This window comes from Eupeodes corollae, chromosome 3, assembly GCF_945859685.1.
Source record: "Eupeodes corollae chromosome 3, idEupCoro1.1, whole genome shotgun sequence".
NCBI lineage: Eukaryota > Metazoa > Arthropoda > Insecta > Diptera > Syrphidae > Eupeodes > Eupeodes corollae.
Genome location: NC_079149.1, coordinates 135,726,297 through 135,745,910, shown reverse-complemented (window position 1 = coordinate 135,745,910; position 19,614 = coordinate 135,726,297). Strand labels below are relative to the sequence as shown.

The 19,614-nt window shown below is 31.7% G+C and overlaps 1 protein-coding gene across 2 annotated transcripts; it reads right to left on the bottom strand.

The window, feature by feature from the left end:
• Positions 1 to 1,704: 1,704 nt before the first annotated feature.
• Positions 1,705 to 15,155, bottom strand: LOC129952229 (uncharacterized). 2 transcript variants are annotated; one of them, XM_056064716.1, is made up of 2 exons: positions 14,774 to 15,155; positions 1,705 to 2,634 (listed from the first exon to the last, which is right to left on the bottom strand). In XM_056064716.1, the coding sequence occupies exon 2, from the start codon at positions 2,592 to 2,594 to the stop codon at positions 2,430 to 2,432; it is 165 nt and encodes a 54-aa protein (XP_055920691.1). In that variant the 5' UTR covers positions 2,595 to 2,634; positions 14,774 to 15,155; the 3' UTR covers positions 1,705 to 2,429. The 2 variants fall into 2 exon arrangements, with proteins under 2 accessions (XP_055920691.1, XP_055920692.1); XM_056064717.1 differs by lacking the exon at positions 14,774 to 15,155 and adding an exon at positions 5,305 to 5,327.
• Positions 15,156 to 19,614: the final 4,459 nt, after the last annotated feature.

Here is a 19,614-nt window from a genome sequence, read left to right as displayed (position 1 = left end):
AATTTTGAAATAAGTGAAGACACAGTTGCTCAACATATTTTAAAACTCGATGAGTGCTTTACTCCAGGCCCCGATGGTGTTCCATCTTATATATTAAAAAAATGTGCTTCTTATTTGTCATATCCGTTATGTGTTCTCTTCAATGCATCCTTAAAAAGTTCAATTTTCCTGTTATCTGGAAAAGTTCATTTATTATTCCCATACACAAAAAAAGGCCCAAAGAATGAAATAATGAACTATAGGCCCATTGCAAAACTATCTGTGATACCTAAACTGTTTGAGTCAATTGTGAGTAATGTTCTTTCTTTTCATTGTAGTTCTCTTATTTGTGATAGCCAGCATGGCTTTGTCAAAAAGAGATCCACTGTAACTAATTTATTTAACTTCGTGTCCTTTTGTCTAGATGTATTTGAAAAACGCGGGCAAGTTGATTGCGTATTTACTGACTTTAGTAAAGCCTTTGACAAGTTATGTCACAATACACTAATTCTAAAATTATACCATCTAGGATTTTACAACAATTTTATAAATTGGATTTCTTCATACTTAAAAAATCGTCGTTATTCTGTCTTGTTTCGTAATGAAAGTTCAATTCAATTTGTTGTCAATTCTGGCGTCCCTCAGGGCAGCCACCTAGGTCCTATTTTATTTGTTTTATTTATTAACGACTTGGTTTCAAACTTAAAAAACTCGTCTGTCCTTATTAATGCTGATGACATTAAGCTTTTCAAAAGTATAAAATCCTCCTCTGACTGTTTATTATTACAAGAAGACTTAACAATATTTAGGGAATGGTGCAATAAAAACCGACTTGTTTTAAATGTTGACAAATGTAAAACTATGAGTTTTACACGTAAAAAAATTCCGTTTTTGTACGACTATATGTTTGATTCTTGTCCGTTATGTAAAGTTTCTATGTTTTCTGACTTAGGTATTATTCTAGATCCCAAATTATCATTTAATGATCATTTAAGTTATATAATTAAAAAAGCCAATAGGGTTCTTGGATTCATTAAAGGATTCGGTCGTGAATTTCGGGATCCTTACGTTCTTAAACTTCTATTTATTTCGTTTGGTAGAATAATTTTAGAATACGGCTGTGTGGTATGGTCACCTTATTACTCAATACATGTTTCAAGAATTGAAGCGATCCAAAAAAGGTTTCTGCGTTTCTGTCTTCGGTCTCTTCCATGGGCAAGGGAAAATCTATTTCCTCCTTATTCTCAAAGACTAGCTTTGATCAGCCTCCCTTCTTTGACTAACCACAGAAAGTATTTACAATTTTGTTTTATTGTTGGGATTATTAACGGTTCGATATCATTACCATCAGTTCTAAGTAAATTAAATTTCAGTTTCAGTCGTGCAAGTTTAAGGCGACAGCAACCTATTATTCAAATATTTAGCAGATCAAACTATGGTGTATGTAGCCCTCTCAATCAGTTAATAACAATTTATAACGAATTTCATTTTTGTTTAGAATCTGTAAATGATAATATAAAATGTAAACAATTTTAACTTATGTTTTTCAACAATATTGTATAATAAATATAAATTATGATATTAGATATTATTAGATTATAAGAATTTTTTTTTTAAATATTGTTAACGTTAGATTTTAACGAATTAAATAAATAAATAAATCAAGGTAAAAACATAATTTTAAAACTCCAATCTCAGAAAACTTAATAGAAAAACAAAAAAGACCTCTTTGAACAATGAACGGTTTTATTGCATCATGTTTTTGTAGTTTGCTTACATTCTTAAATTTAAATTTCTAAAAATTACAATCTAATAACAAATGCATAGTTTTTTTCATTTTAAATATTTGTTTTTTTTTTGTTTGTTTTTTAATAAATGTTTTCTTTTAAAAATGATAAGTATAGATCGTATAATAACAGTAGATTTAGTAATAGAGTAAAGTTTAATTGGCATTGATTTAATTGATCTCTACTCAAAACTTGATAAAACTTTTCTTTCTAATTAATTTTATTTTTTTACTTTGTTTATAATTTAAACAATCTAAGACGCCTGGCGTCACATTATCTGCAAGTCTAGTTCCATGCATTTCTAATATTTCAATACAGTTTTTAAATTTTCTAAATTATTAAAAAAAGAAATTTTAAGGAAGAAATAAAATTAAGGTGAAGTTTACATTTTTTTTTATTTCAAAAAATTAAATTAAAAAAATTAACCATTTTTTTTGTATTTCAAACAGTTTAACAGTATTTTAAATTCAAATTCTAGTGGCATAACGGTTTTTATTATTTTTGGTTTGTGACCCTACTAGTTAACAATAGTTAATAATTGCTTTTTTGTCATTTTGTTGTTTTTGTTTTTTAACGGTTGATAAATAAAATCCAACCGGTAATTATTGGAGTTGTGTGTGTGTATAGGATAATGCGGAAGACACTAGCGCCGCTGTCATTTTATTATTCTTGTCGGCATAGCAAAGACACAAACCGGAATAACCGCATCCAACTGAATAGCTTGGATTCCACAAGACATTCGTCGGCAACGGAAGTTGTCATACAAACTTGTGACGCCGATGTTGATTTCTGGATGCGTTTGTGGGATTTAACGGCTGGTGAACCCATTTTTGTTGTTGAAGTCGTTTTTGCTTTCTTTTATGAAAATCTGGAATTATAGAAGAAAAAAAAAAAGCTTCAATATTTATTGAATGTGATGAGGGAATAACGTAAAAAAGACAAAGATGAATCAATTTGTTAAATGATATTGTTTATCTGTTTCTATTTAATGCGGGTCTGTTTGTGGAAAATTGAAATTACCAAAACAAGCATCAAAATATAGCTTTTTTAAGTTCTTGTGTATCTTTCAAGTTGTTTCACAATATTTTCCTATCAAACATCAAACGAAAACAAAAATAAATAAATAAATTATCTACGGCTGGTTGGTTGATGGTTGGTTAGTTGGGTTGCCCTACAAATCTTGACCTAATTAGATATTTTTATTGAAGCTTATATAAACTATATTTAACTGCCTCTATATAGGTATACCTATGTATGAACATAAATATTTAGTATGAACGACCTTTGTTAAGATTTTACATGAAAAATTAAGTTTTCGTTTCCTCATTATTTATTGTTTTTTTTTTGTTAATTCCCAAAATATAAACATTTCAATTGTTGTTCATTTTTATTTCTTTAAAAAAATGAATAAATTATGCAAAAAAGGTGTCATTTAAACGAGGACACTATAATAGCCTTCTACTTTAAACCACGTCCACAAGTGGATACTTTTACTTTATACCTACCGAACTGCTATACTGTACATAAAGTATACGTCTATAATGCTCCTTTTTACACAATGAATGGGCTGCTGAAAAGAGGGGGTCTTGAAGGTTGTTGTATATTTTCTTTTTCTATGAAATAATTTTCAACCACTTGTATATGCTTAAAGAGAAAAATACTCTTTTAAGAGTTTAAATCTTCTTATAGTGAGTCAGGTAGGTGTAAGGTATTAGGTAATAATCTGCCCTTAAAACTTTTAGGTATACCTATTTGGAGATTTTAGGTATTACATAATTTTTTCTATATATTTTGTGATTTAAGGAAGGTAAGGAATATAATGGTAAGACAGAACAAACATGTGTCTCCATACATATAAGTAGGACACTTTTTTCAGGATTTAAGAAATGTGTTGAATGTAGGAAATTGAAATGTTAAAAATGTGTGTTTTAAAAAAAATGAATATGCTTGTCCATAAATATCAAAATAAGTCATAGAAATATTCAAGGAAATCATTCAAACCGTACACATTGTGGCGCATAATTTAAAATTATTAAATTAAATTTTAAAAACCTTTTAAGCTAGTTATCGATTTTAGCATCTAAATTCAATATTACAAAATGGCTACTTTAACTTTTAGTTATTTGCCAAAAACAATTTGATTTTTGACATTTTGCAAATCAATAGGTCAGTTTGTAAGAATTTCGTTTGTTTAATTTCTTTTTTTCCACAAACTGTCACTTTCAAGGCGTGTTCAGATTCTAATGAAGAGTTTTTAATAAAAGAGAATAAGAATTTTACTAGTTTATGTTTAGCTTAATAATTTCTTAATGGGTTTTTAATCCAATATCAAGTACTTAACTCTTTTTCATGGACATAATATTTTGGAATTATATATATTTGAGGCCCTAGGAAAAATTTTAAAACAATTTTTCGAAAATTCTAGGGTGGCCTAATGATTTTGTTAAATTTATACCAACTTTAATATCTTCATATATCTGTGAAGATTTTAAAATAAAATAATAAAATGACTGCTTTAAATTTCCCTAATTTACTGAAACCTATAAGGCTTCTAAATTTCTGACACTTCAAATCAAAATGCCCGTTCAATAGATTTAGGTTTGTTTGATTTTTTTTCACGAACTGTCACTTTTTGAACTCGCGGAGGTCCATGCTTTAAAAACTATAAGAACACTCTGAATGTGTTTATCTTTAACCTTTTATCGTTTGTCTTTGTATGCAATGTAACTTCACGCCGATACTATGCCGCGTTCATAAATACGACTACATATATCTTTATTTAAATCCAGAGTGACAGAAAGTTCCATATGATTAGAAATAAATTGAACAAACCAGATGTGTGATAGTTTAATCTCAGTGTTGTACTTCAATTTAAAATTTTCATTCTATGGTCGCGTGTTAATCACCACAAAATAAGCACGTGAGGTATAAAGCTTAGCTATTATTGTCCCTTTTTCTCTCCCTCTCTCTATCTAATCGTATATGTGTCGCAAACAAGACAAAAACTATGTCAGTGTCATTCGAGAGTGCATCTTCTTCAAAAATTATTGACTAAAATAATAATAAAAAAAAACATAACACACTTATAAGTTATAACTATGGTCTTTCTCATCATATCTCATCTCTCAGCACGACAACGATGAGAATGACACTTAAAAGCTCATTCAAAAAATAACATCAACAAACTCTTGACACACGTTCATTTCTGTTGTTTTTGTTGTCAGTTTGGTTGTTGGCAGACAATCGAGCTATCGCACAGCTATAAACTTAAATGCTTATAGCTTCTATTAGCTGTAGCTGGCATGCGACTAACCCCACACTACTGCTGATTGAATGCTCATATAAATTAGCTCATTTCCGCTAGTAATAGGTATTTATGGACAGCATGGCCATTTGGTTAAAAAAAAAACATAAAGCTGATGTGCATTTTCCTATACAACGAAGTGTCAAAAAACCAACACACAATTATAATAAAAGCCTTTCGCCACAAGATTCAAAATTAATTACTTGTGGCATTTTCAATTGTAAATCTACTAACGTCAAATATTTGTTCCATTTTGACTTTGTGGTGTTTAATGAGTTTTTTGTTAACGATAGAAAGATATGACAGCATAATTTAACGATCAAATAACCATGACACATTATTTGAGGTTCCAAAGTCTCTGTCCAGGCACGTAACGCAACTTCATCAAAAGATCCAATTAGGTACTTTGAATGAACAAATTGTGGCCAAGCTCATTGGTGTCTGATGTGAACAGAGAACAATCAATTTCATGATCGACTTGACATTGTGTCAAATGTTTAAGAACTAAGATTTCTATCACGCCGTTATAATGAGTGCGTTCAACGACAAACACTTAACTATTTTGTTTTGCTCAAACAAAGACTGAGACTGCGGCATATTATAGGCGAGTAAAAACAAATGATATCGTCTAGATAAAATCTCAAGCATATGTAGAGTGTTCATATCCCTCCTACCTAAACGCAAAATAAAAATAACGTCACCAGCATCACATATGCGCACGCTAAGAAACAAGTTCGACTTGATCGGCTTTGTGTAGTTAACCTTACTGCCTATGGCTGTTTTTGTGTTTTCAGGGATTTTCAAACGTTTTTCTAACGAGTGGTTTAGTGTCGCGTGGATTGAATGTGATGCTGTAATAACGATCAATTAATAGCAAATGTGTGTTATTGTGTAATAATATAACATTAAACCCGTTGAGTAAATTGCTATATCTATGAAAGTATAATGCGTGCAGGTTTATCTGTTTATGTCATACATTGAACATAAGTACCTATATAACACGCTTGATGGAGAAGCAAACAACTACAAATATTTGTTAAACCGAACATGATACTCGCTCTTAGCGAATAATATTCACGAAAATGTCATCATACCCTTACCATATGAAAACGCACCCACGCCACATCTCAGGAGGATGTTATCGATTCGTGTTATTGGAATTGGAAAGTGACAGGAGTTACTGTTATTGATACCCAGACTAATGTTATGATTGGTATTGTCATTTTCTTACAGAGTTTCTCCGTTAGAAGCGAAAACGCTAGGGAATATATTCCTACAACCAGATGAAGATACCATGAGATGGTTTGTTTAACCATGCTTTATCGACGAAATCCAAAGCTACCTACACGGAACACAAGCCACGGAATTTATATGTAGAATCTTGGCGTCGTTGTTGTCGTCGGAACGGCGGCGCGGCCGGCGGCGTCATCGTGGTTTGTTGCATCCACTTTGCTGACTTATCTTAGAGGGCCATATATCAGCAAACAAACAACAACAGTGTAAAATCAACGAATACACCGATTGTTTTCACTATCTTCTCTGGTTTCTTGCACTGAATGGGACCGCTGCTGCTGCAGGTTTGGTTCATCTTTCAGTGTTGGGCGGACGTTAGAGTTGGAGGTGAAATTCAAATTGTTTATGAAGCTTATAAATTGAATAGAATCTCAACTTACAATGGCACCCTACATCGGTAACGGACCCGAAATTTATATCTACTTCTACAAGTAATCTGTGTGTTTTGCATTTCCGGTGATGCGATAGCAAAATTTATTACCATCTGAGACTTTGATACATGGTAAACTAAGTAGGTAAGCAGTGTAAGAGACCTGCAAGGTAAAACCGTTGACTTTGTTCTTTTGTTTATTTCAAAATACAAAAAACAATTAAAAAAGAAGAAAATATGGTGCTGCTTCTTGGTACTATTTTTAAGCTATATACGTTTTCTGCAATGCAAAATTGGGTGAATTTGTTTTTATATTTTATAAACAAAGTGAAGAAATAACACGCTGATCAGCGACGACAGGCGTTCAGAGTTGTAGATTTTATTTGTTTTGTTTATTTTCGTTAATAGACTGAATATAGGTCATTTAAGATATTTCTGGTTTATAGAACAATTTTATATATTTTATTGATATTTGGTTTTTCTTTAAATATCACAAGATATCGATCGTAGAATTCTACATATAAATTTATTGTTTTAAGAATGTGTGAGTTATTTTACTAGCACATCTTGTTTATCAAAAAGTATATTTCCCCTGAAAAGATCGAATTCGTTGGTTTTTGAAAGTCTTTTATTAATTTCTAATGTTCATAGATCTTGTTTGTTGTAGAAAATAAATTGGATTTATAGTTTTGCATTCAGAGGGCGTGGTATCAACCCACCTTCTCCAGAATCATTTGGAATTAATTTCCAAATGTAATGCAAAAATTAGTGAGTTATATGCCAGGAAGAAATATAAAACTTGAGATTTTTCTTTACTCGAGGAAACAAAATTGAAAACTTGAGAAGTTTCATTTGGGAAGCAAAAACAACAAACACAAAAAACGTATCATAAAGGTTAAAATCCCACATACAATATAAAGGAAACGGAAGGAATCGAGAAATTGAAAATTCAGAATTCCAGAAAAATTATAATTTGCACACCGAAAGGGATAATGACTACTATCACGTTTTAACACCTTGCGAGAATACGAAAAGTAAAGACGGATTCAAAACCATATCCCGAAGAAATGTTGGTCTTAAGTTTTTGAATAATATATTGGACAGAGAAACAAAGTAATGTAAATCATTCCAAATTCTCGATGTGCAGCTCAAAATAAATCTCTACACACATTCTTGATGTGCGGCTGAACAAAAGAATATCGTATACTTGGAAATACGTATGAGTATCACGGCAGAATTGTTTGAGCAATAAAATATAACAGGCAAGTTCAATAGAATATTACTTATAAAATAAACGATAAAACAACAAAAGACATGAAATGAAAAATTTGTCCAAGTTTCGGGATTTTTCGTTTTCTGCATTCTTGTTTTTTTTGGAAATTTAGACCCACTATAAAATAAAACTCCTATGAAAACTAAGAAACTAAATAGGGTGAAGTTGTATCATGAATATCGGACAAAGCTTTCGCCACCCTTAAATAACTTTTTTTAGCGGTTGATAATTTTTAAGATTTGTACTATAAATAAATAAATTATGTGGCACAACAGTCCATGAAGAACCAGGGCCTAGTGACTTACAACTCTCAACGATTCCTGTGTGGAAGTAATGTTGTCAGAGATGTAAGGGACCTACAGTTTATATGTTGAATCCGAACAGCTAATTTGAGAATACTCTTGGAGGATTTGTCAATTCCTTGCAAGAGGCAGTACCTATGAAAAAAGAAAGGTATCACAGGCAGGGGTTGAACCCAAGACCCCTTGAATGTCAGTCCAAAAGTCAATAAATCTCATTTTTAAAAAAACTTGTCTTAACCAAAGATCTAATTGATTCAGATAATTTTAAAGAAATTAACTTCTCAGAAATTAATAAATAAAGTGTTAGACTTTTTTCAAAAAACAACAAGATATATTCGAACCACAGGGATTTTATTAAAAATATCATTGGCTTTTTTAAGGGTCCAAAATCAGACCAACAGCTCTTGTTACTTCTAGAAAAGTATGAGCACTTCTAAATTGAAATTTTCTAAATATGCTTACAAAATCGTCTCATAATTGTCAACAACAAAGTTATTCTACATTACAAGTATATCGGTTGAAAATTGTCCGGGTTATGAGTCTGGAAAACTTAAAAAGGTAGTATTGATATAAACGGGTTTGAAATTTCAATCAATTGAAAACCATGGGCAATTATCCAACACATTAAACAAACAAATTTTTTAAATTGAGTACTTAAACGTCTTTCCCGGATCTAATCTTTTCAAAAAAACATTTTTTGAGATCCTAGAGAACAATTTAAGATTTAAGGATTCTAAGGTAGCCTAAACCCTGAAATAAAATAGAAAAAAGACATTTCTTTTAAGAAGGTGACAGTTTACTAAACTGTTTTTAGCAAAATGTATTACACAATACTGATTCCCTACCAAGCATTTTGATACCCGCAGCGCCATAAACGGCGCGGAGATGAAATAAAAGTGTTCGTCCTATAGGAGTACTATAGAAAATATATATCTATGCACAATATTTGCGACCATTTTTTCAAAAAAACCTATAGTTATACTAAGATCTTCTTTCCCTTCCCAATTTAGAGCGCTTTTTGGAAAGTGCTTAATTCATTGAAGCGGTAAAACCCGTTTAAGATAAATGCAAAATAATGAAATTTTTTTTTTATTTAGTCGATTTTCGTTTGCATTCACCTCCCTAAAAAAATCAATTTTTTACAAAATGTAAATAAACGTTTATGACGTACAAAATTCAAGTGTCATTTTCGTGTCGAAAATATGATGAAGATGAAAATTAAAGAAAAAATGATAACCTTAAACAAATCTTTTGCTCTGTTCGATTTGATTTATTTTGACAGGAGACAAGAAAACATTAAAATACAAATGCCTGAAAATATTTCCAAGTCAACAAACTACTTCAGCATTCAAAACCTTCACCAAATCGCTATACCCCTTCACTAACCCTACCAATAATTTCCACTATTAAACACCCTATTTTGAAAAGCATTTCTATCACGTCACACCCATCATCATTTATATTGACATGATAACAATTTTGATAAATATTGCAACGCACTAAACACAACACGCCTACCACAATATGACTTATCATCATTAACAGCATTGAATCTTATGATGTACAAAGTATTATAGACGTCACTTTGCGAGCATTTGTAATTACTCTGTCAATTAAGCCAAAAACAATTCGATGTAAATGTCAACAACAACTATAAACAAAAGTAAAATAAAAAGCAACAACTTCAGCTATCAGCCATCATACTTGTACATACTATAAACTTATATGGGCCACTCTACTTTGAACTATCTTTAATTGCTTTTATTACAATCTTATCAGCAAACAGCGAAAAAATCAATAGTTTCATTGGAGCAGAGGGCAAAACATTATAATTATGACTGACATATGGGTATACCTACAATACAGTACATTACACATATGCATATAAGATGGCTTACATTTATGTGCACTTGCCCTAATTTTCGAACGATAGATACTGTAATGCATTTTAACGAATTGACAACAGCTGTCATCGTGTCGTTGTCGTTGTCGTCGTCTTTCATCAGCGATATTTCTCTCGAGACAATAGAATCAGAGGGAAGAATTTAAAATGATATTGATTTTAGCATGAAATTAAATAATGTATAGTTTTTTCCAATCCCATTTTCATTAGTTTTTAATATGATTTTAAAATGTCAGAGCTTGACATTTTATACCACCCAAAAATACTACGATTATGAGCTTATCTGTCATTTTTTTGGGCACGGTTTAAGCATACAAGTTTCTCATAATCTTTTATGTAAATAAATGTCATCACCTGTTGCTTTATCGCTCTCATTTAAATTCAATGCACCTCTGGAAACCAGAGGGCGGTCTGTTTAACGAAGAATTGTAGGCCGACATCATGTTGGGCTTCTTAGAAACTATTTTGTCTTCTTTTATCTTAAATTTTGTTTTGGTATCGTGTAGATTCTAATGAATATTTAATTTAGTTTTATACTTTTTTTAATGTACAAACAAAAGTGACAGGAAAGATAGAAAGAGAACATAGAATATTTTTAGAGCTATACGCAACGCCTCAACTCGTTCTAAACTGAATTTTCAATGCGTATGCTGCGTGCGTATTCGATATTTGACACAAAAAAAAGACATAATTTTCTATACTGCGGTATATATACATAGATATTGATGCATTACAATCGAGTTATTCCAAATATAACTAAATTATGTTATGATTTATTTTTACGATGTCTTGTTTCATTCTATTTTTGAACACTCTTTAAAAAGAAAAAAGAGACGATTTCTGGTATAAATATTGACATACTTAGAGGTGTGTATACTTTTGAACCCGAAAATGATGTTAACTTTTAAAGATTCTAATTAGACTTTATGGGGATCCTCCTCTTCTAAGAAATAGAAACAAATCACATTCGAAATGTTTTAAATTCCACAAAATGTAAATATGAACATAATGGATGTTTTATTGAGAAATAGAACTTAAGTTGGCAACACTACTTTAACTGGCAGCCATTTTGACAGATGTCAAGTGATTTATTTTAAGTTTGGTCTGACATTTTGGCATCAATAGACTGACACCTAAACAACGCTTACAAATTGTGCAAATTTATTTTGAAAATCAAAGTTCTCTTTGAAATTTCAAATAAATGATTTCTGAAGTTTAGCGATGAATCTCACTTTTGTTTAAGTTGGCAACCAAACTTTGACTGGCAGCCATTTTGTCAGCTGTCAAGTGATTTATTTTAAGTTTCGTTTGACGTTTTAGCATAATAGACTGACACCAAACGAACGCTTCCCAATTCTGCAAATTTATTTTGAAAATCAGGGTTCTGTTCGAGTAGATTCTGTTAAGCGACGAATTTCACTTTTTGTTAAATTGATATGTCAAAAAGTGACGTATTTGAAGTGAAGAAAATTCCTAACGTATGTTAAGACACCGTTAAATCCACAAAAACTAACTACATATTTGGTGTGTACTTTATGGATTGGTATTATCGTTCGTTCTTTTTAAATAATTACTGACTTTTTCGTTCATCAATTCAACAAATATGATGCACAGGAGCTGTTTATTCACAACAACACGGCGCAACATGTACCATAATTTGGGTTACCCGTAAATTGGCCTTCAAGATAGAGCAGTTTCACGCCACTGCTATTTTTTTTACTCCGATAAGTTGATATACAACTGATTAACGTCCTAAAATATTGGAATAATTTATTTGAAATTGGGCTTCCAGATTAAACTCGGTCTGAGTCAGCCGCGGCAGTCATATACCAGAAATTTTATTTTAAAATTATATCTTTCTAGTAAATTAAATTTTATGACAATTTTAAAAATCATCTTTGTTTTATTCAATTTCAAAGTTCTATAACTCTAAAATAGCAGTACCCGTAGCATGATGGTTAGTGCGTTGGACTGTCATGCAAGGGGTCTTGGGTTCAATCCCTGCCTGTGCCACCTTAATTTAAAAAAAAATAATTTTCGCGGGTACTGCCTCTTGCGAGGAATTGACAAATCCTTCAAGAGTAATTCTTGTCATGAAAAAGTCCTTTCTCAAAACTAGCCGTTCGGATTCGGCCCAAAATTGTAGGTCCCTTCCATTCCTGACAACAGTACTCGCACACAGGAATGGTTGAGAGATGTAAGTCACTAGGCCCTGGTTCACAACGGACTGTTGCGCCACCCCATTTGATTTGATTTTGATAACTCTAAAATAAAATACCCTTTAAAAATAAATCACTTTTGAAATATCTTAAATACCACAAACTGCAAATATCTTTATTGTTTGCTGATAGAATGTTCACATTTTTGATATTTCTAAACTTGTTGACTTTGTTTTCAATCCCAAAATGTCTTTTCCATCAATGAAATGCTTCCGAAATCACAGAAAACCCACTTAATGATAATTCTAACAGACTAAAAAAAGCTAAATCCTATAAAAATAAGACTGATATTTCTAATACTCAATAAGGCGTTGTTGATGTTTTTGTTGTCTCGAAAAGGTCGAATTTCTGTCAAGGAAGGAATGATAAGGGTTATTTTTAGGCATGGGTCAATTAAATTTAATTGAAATTATTTATTATGCAACAATTTTTCTTCTAAGAAAAAATCATCCCACATTAGAAATTTTATATTGAACAGGATTTGGATGAAATAATCTACCTACACACATATCCTTTTCTGCATGTCACATCAATCTGTTAAAAATCAACCTGAGAATCTATGCATATTTACAACAACCAATAATTGAAATCTACTGTGTACCTACGTCAAGTCCTCATTAAAAATTCAAGCCACATTCAAGAAGGAAAAGGTAATTCAAATATAGTTCATCTGAACAAAAAAAAAGTACTCATACGCCACAGAATAAATTTCAGATACTTTACAAATGGAAATCTTTTTTGTTCTTGAAATTGTTCCCCAAATATTGAGATAGAAAAGAAATACTTGAATCCGAACCAAAAATACACTTCAATAAATAAATAAAGGTATTTAAAAGAACAACTTCACACCAAATCCCAAAAAGTTTCTTCAAGTATTCTTAAGTTCAAAACCATGAGGATTTTTATGTAGATACCTAAACCTATGTAACTTCTTAAAACCCCAAATCGAATTTAATTTATTTAGGACTCATAACTTTATCTAACTTCATATTCCTACATAATCTCCCAAGTTTTTGGCATAAAGCCCACACTCTAAACGTGATGTTCACCTCCAATGAAAGCTACATAGAAAATATTCATCCTTAAGCCAATAAATTTATTGTATTATAAATATAAGGAAACTTACGTAATACTGCAAAAACTTTAACATGCTTCATATACCTACATATCACTTCAAGGCTGAATTAAATCCTCAAACTATATATAAAAGTTTTGTAGGAAGAATCCTTTATCTATTCTCTGCACTACTTCAGATAAAAAGATACATTTTCAGCTAAACTAAAACACACAGACGAAGAGAACGAATGGAAATAATTATGCATACCAAAACTTTAAATGGTTTTGATAATTTTACTTTAAATTGTAAATCTTTCCAGTTTTGTTGAAGAATACCAAAGGCACTCGCTTAGATACATAACTTATTTACATTTCACATAAATTATTTATTGTCTTCATCTGACATAACCTTCCTCCGGAAATTCCCTACTTAATAAACATCAGCACAAACATACACACATACATACATACAGAGATCAGGAAAAATCCCTTTGAGCTCATAAGTATCTAGACGAAGGAACAGCATTAGGTATAAAGGAATGTACAAAAATATTATACATATATTTACATGAAGCATTATTTCAGAAACAAAAAGATGTAAATTCTTTCCATGGCACTTATGATAGAATTCGAATTGAAAAAAAGCAGCACGCGAATTTTTTCAAAGCGAAGGACTTCCTTTTTCGAAATTAGGTGTAGATTTATGCAAAATTTGCTCAAAACAAACAAAGGTGGGAAAATAAATATTTTAAAGTAACTTTACTACATTAAAAAAAAAAAAACAAAACCAAGACTCTGATAATGTCTCAAGAACATAAAAAGCCCATCGAAAAGATGAAGTGCCTGGTAAATTAATTGCAAACACATACGAAACGCGCTTTAAAATCCAATTACACTCAACTCAGTACGACAACGACAGGATGCAATTATACCAAAAACCCAGAACCAACCGTCAACCAACCGATGTCCTTTCGCTATATATACTTCCAAATGTAATCCAGGACACTGTGTCATGTTACGTAAACCCCAAACGACATATATCTATAAAGATACTGAGAGCTGAGAAGAGTATCCTCGAACTCGTATCTTTTCCTTTTGCACACCCAAACCAAACCGAACCAATTCAAAGGCCGTCGAATATGGATGGATACAGAAGCGCCAGTGAGAAGTCATATCTAAATCCTTGCGATATCACAGAATTTTGATGATGATGATGATTTGAGGCTGCTCTTTCAGTGATGGTATCCGCACAGTAGCAGAAATATAATAATAGTCATAATATCTTACCTACGAGTTTAAAAGCAGTTTCGGGCCGAGTTAAGAGGGATGCTGCGGCAATATGTAACTATGAAGCGGTTATCTGGAGGTCACAGGATATTTGTTTTGTATACGAGTAAATGAAAATTTTCACACGCGTCGTCGTTGTCGGTCGCTCGGTCGGTTGGTAGGTCGACAGAAGTGTATCTTTTTCCGGTATTTTTTTTAATAACTCTGCAAAAGCTTTCAGAAACACTTTTCCTTTTAGCACTTTTTCTTTTGTATCTGATGATGGGAATGGTTTACGTAAAAAGGAAGAACTTTAGTGGAGAACAACCGCACTGGTACGAGTCAGCTGACGGAATAAAGTGAATTTTCTTTTTCGTCTCGAAATGGCTTGGATCAACTTCTGCTTCCATTCAAGATACATTTTTTGGTGTGTTATCAAGCAAAAGTGTCGCTGAGCTGAGTGAGAGGCAAAAGAGTATTGTTTTGTGTACTTGTGGGCAGTGTTGCCGATGTTCGTTAGAAAATAGATAGTTTTGTTTTTCTTTTTGAATCTACATTTGTTTATATAAAAAATTTTCACGGAGTATTCTGTATTCTAAAAATATTTGTCCATCTGTAGGAAATAGGAACTGAAACTTAAAACTGAAATGAATTAATTTTTCCGAGGATAGAAAAAATGATGCCAAAAAACTGTGATTCTATTTTAAGTTGATTTTTATTATAAATCTGGTGATATTATTTTAACTTTTTCAATAACTTTAAAAGAATAAAGGTGGAGTAATCAAGTTTTAAATATTCGTTTGAACTGAAAATATGATTTTCTAATAAAACAGTATAGAAAATGCTTGTCACTCTTAATTTAATAACTTAAGAAACAATTTAAAGGGCTTAATATTCTAGTAGTTTATAATTTTCTCGATATTTAGCAATTTATTAGATACATCAAAATTGTAATCCGTTTCTTACCAGTAAAAAAATATTTCTCCGTTTAAAAATAGTGCATCTGAACAAGCCTGATAAGTGACAGTTTAATGCAAACGACCCCAAATCAAGGAGATCCGTTTCATTTTGTTTGAAATATCAGAATCTAAAATGTCATATGAATTCAGCAAGTTACAAAATAATCATTTGAGAACAAGGAGCTTGTGTTTATGTCGAATCCGAATCAATAATTTGAGAAAGCACTTTTTACTCTTGACGGGTTAAAGTAGCAATTATGTTGTTTTAATTTTAGTAAAGTGTTGTTTACAATTAACAAAATTAACTTCTTATTTTAGGAGCTTACTAGAAAGGGTTTTAAGCATTACTAAATTACGTGTCACTTATCTATTAATTTATCTATTGGATTTTAGACTTCATTCAAGTTAAACATAAGATTATTTTTGATTTGGTACTTTGATAAATATTTATTTAATACTCTTTTTAAAACTTAAAACGGGAACACTTGTGACTATGTGAAGTTATACTGGTAGCATTTTCGTTGCTTGTTTATTTTAATAGCAAAAGCTATGTGTAAATTAGAGCTTTTGTATTTTTATTTTTTTAATACTTTAATGGAAACGGTTTTGAGTATTTCAAACGAAATAGATAAAAAGCTTCATATTGCATTGCATTGAGAAAATTCTGGTTTTCAATTTAAGCTACTCACATTCATAAACTCTTAATCTTTTAAAACTGTCTTTTGAAAATGATGAATATCTAACTGAATTGGTAGCCTTGCTATGAATTCATTTAAATATATAATAAGTTTACTGGGATTTAGTTTAGATGAATATATTAAAGTCGAAAAATGTGTTTACAATCAATTAAAGATCAGGCACAGATTTTGTCAAAAGTGCGTAGTAATGGAATAAATAGGTTCCGTGAAATAATTGCCAACATCTTTCATATATGGTACAGTAAGAGGAAAACAAGACAATACAAAATCAATACAAAAGCTTATAATCATCTTAGAAAATTTTTAGTATTTTGAATATTGTGGTCATATTTTAAAAACCTGTGTAAAATAGGTCGAAATATTAGCTATGTTTTCTTCCACGATTAATTTTTAACTTTTCACAGGAAGTTGTTGTAATCGGTCTGATTTTCTCAATTGAACATTTTGACATTTCTCGACGTCTCAAGGTCCCTTTGTGTTCGTAAATTCCTACGTTAATATCTCAATAACTATCGACGGTATCAACTTTAGATACAATGTTTTACAGAAAATAACATCAAGATGTGCTGACTAGATGAAAGATGACGATTTTAAAATGCTGCCAAATGTTTTACAAAAATTTATTAGACAGTCTTTGTAGGAAAAATAAAAACTCTTAAGTAAAAACGAATACACATTTCCTAAAAATTATTTTAAACTCATATAAATAAATAATATTTAGCACATACATAAGTATGTATTTCATTACGTATAAAACATTGTTGTTAATCGTAATGTTTTTTAAAACAATTGATAACTTTTTTACAAAAAAAAACTACACCTTAATTCATTTAACTTACCGATATTTTTGGCAGAAAACAATTTAGATTTTAAATCTTTGGAAGTTCTTTAAAAGACAGTTTGGCTTTCGAAAAAATATAATGTAGATATGGGCACCAATGGGAAGTTATCAGTGTTGGTCAGTCGCAGCCCAGCGCCTTTATGACGTTTAGTTTGAGCTGGAACCATATTTATCGTTTTTGTTCTGTGATTTGTTCTCCCTATGGAGATAAAAATCCGTGTTGGGTTTTCTACCGCACTAAAGCCACCACAGACGCAATTTTTGAAAGATTGATAAATTCATCATTCACTTCAGGGAAAGTTTGAAGTTCTTATATGTAACCACAGCGTTTAGTAATGAGTTTTGGTTCTTCTTAAGACCCAATTATAATAGACTTAACCGAACTTAAGCCAGCTTAAGGGCACGAACCAGCCTTATATGTCACTAATCATAATAGACGTTCTGCTCAGTTTCGTTAAATTTCGCTAACTTTCGCGCAATTACGCAAGAGCAATTTAAATGCTTCGAGCTTAAGCAAATATCAGATTTGAAACGCATTTCCACCCAACATTTGCTTAAGTTAAGTTGGGCTTTTAATCTCCGAACATTGTCTCGTAAATTTAAGACGGTCTTTATCTCATAGTTGGTATAACTATTCAGAAGCTGATTGTGTGATACTATTTCTTACCAACTTCTGTAACCATTTTAATTTGATGGTATTTATAGCAAAGTGACATTATTATTAGATGTTCACATATATTAAAAATTTGCTTCACAAAATGTGAAAATCTCAATTTTTGTTATTTGTATAGGCTTTAAAAATAACTTCAAATTTTGAATATTCAAATTTCATGGATTCTTTATTTATCCACAGTACACTAACATTCGTTTTGACAGCTGTCAAAGTACTTTATTAAGCTTTCTATTTAATAAAAATGAACCCAAATTTGAAGAAGCACACGTATTATGCATACATACATAGCAAAAGAAGACCACATTTTATTCACCGTGATAGTGTCAAAATTGTATCATGGTTGAAAATTAACCAACATCTAAAATATTTAATAATTTGAACCTTCTACTTGGACGCAAATTTTAGATTACGTTTTGTATAAAAACAGAGCAGCGACTGAGTTGCATGATTACCGTGTTTTAAATACGCATTTTCAACCACTTTTATAGGGTTTTCACACCAAGTCCAAAACGTACAAAACGACGAAAACGTACACCGAAAATTCAAGTTTTGCCGAGTTTTCATAAACCACAAGTTTTATATAAAACCTCTCGAAAACTAGTAGGAATTCAATGTTGAACTAAACTAACAAACCTTTCGAAACATTCAGCGCTCAAATTAATGTAAACAAAAGAGCTTCTGGCTGCTGTCAAAACAAATATTTCATTTTGAAATAAATATGGTCGTGGTTAGTAAAATTATTTATACAATTTCCTTACAAAGTAAGAATTATAGCTACTTGTTCTTTATTTACAGAATATGGAAGAGAAAAAAAAAAACAAAAAAAGGAAAGAATAAAAGCCGGTGACTATTTGCGGTACTTCCGGTTCTTTTATGATCCTCCAGGGTTTCAAACGCTCTTTGTTAAGTGAGGAACCGGAATTCACTATGGCTACTGGCGTGACGACCTCAAGGACGAGGAAGACGTGCTCATAGTTCGAAATGCCGTTTCCAAGGATGCGTCTTCGAAATAGTCGCCACAAATATGATTGACACTTTCGATTACTACCTGGAGAAAGACTTTCCGGTAACTCCGTTCAATCACAAGGATTTGGGAGATATGAGAATGGCAATAAGTTCATTTGTGGAGGAGAATAAGTATGAAAGAAAATTTTTGGTGGAAGCTTAGTCACAGCGGGCTAGGAACATTTGCGCCAAAACATTCCACAATGTGGGAATCGTTATTCCAGTGAATAAAATCACAGGTTAGGTTAGGTTATATTGGCTGTCCAAGATGGAAACGGACACACTTAGGCCAGTTTAATGGCCCATTGTGATACCACATGAATCTTGAGGTTTCCTCCTAAGCTCAATGGGACCATCTTGAGTCCCTTACGAAGCGTGAGAGGCTGATTATACCGATATGATTTAGATCGTTAAAGAAGAATTCTCGTAGGTAATTCTTGCGTTTTCGAGCTAGAGCAGGGCATGTGCATAGAAGATGAAGCACCGTTTCTTCCTCTTCTTCGTCCATACAGCTTCTGCAAAAGTCATTTGAGAATACGCCTAGTCTCGTGGCGTGCTTTCCTATTAGACAGTGTCCGGTTATGACCCCTATTATCGAGCTTATATGCGATCTGCTTAGAGAGAGCAAGCACCTAGAACGTTTTAAATCCAGTGTTGGCCAGATGTTTTTTGTGGCTTGACACGTG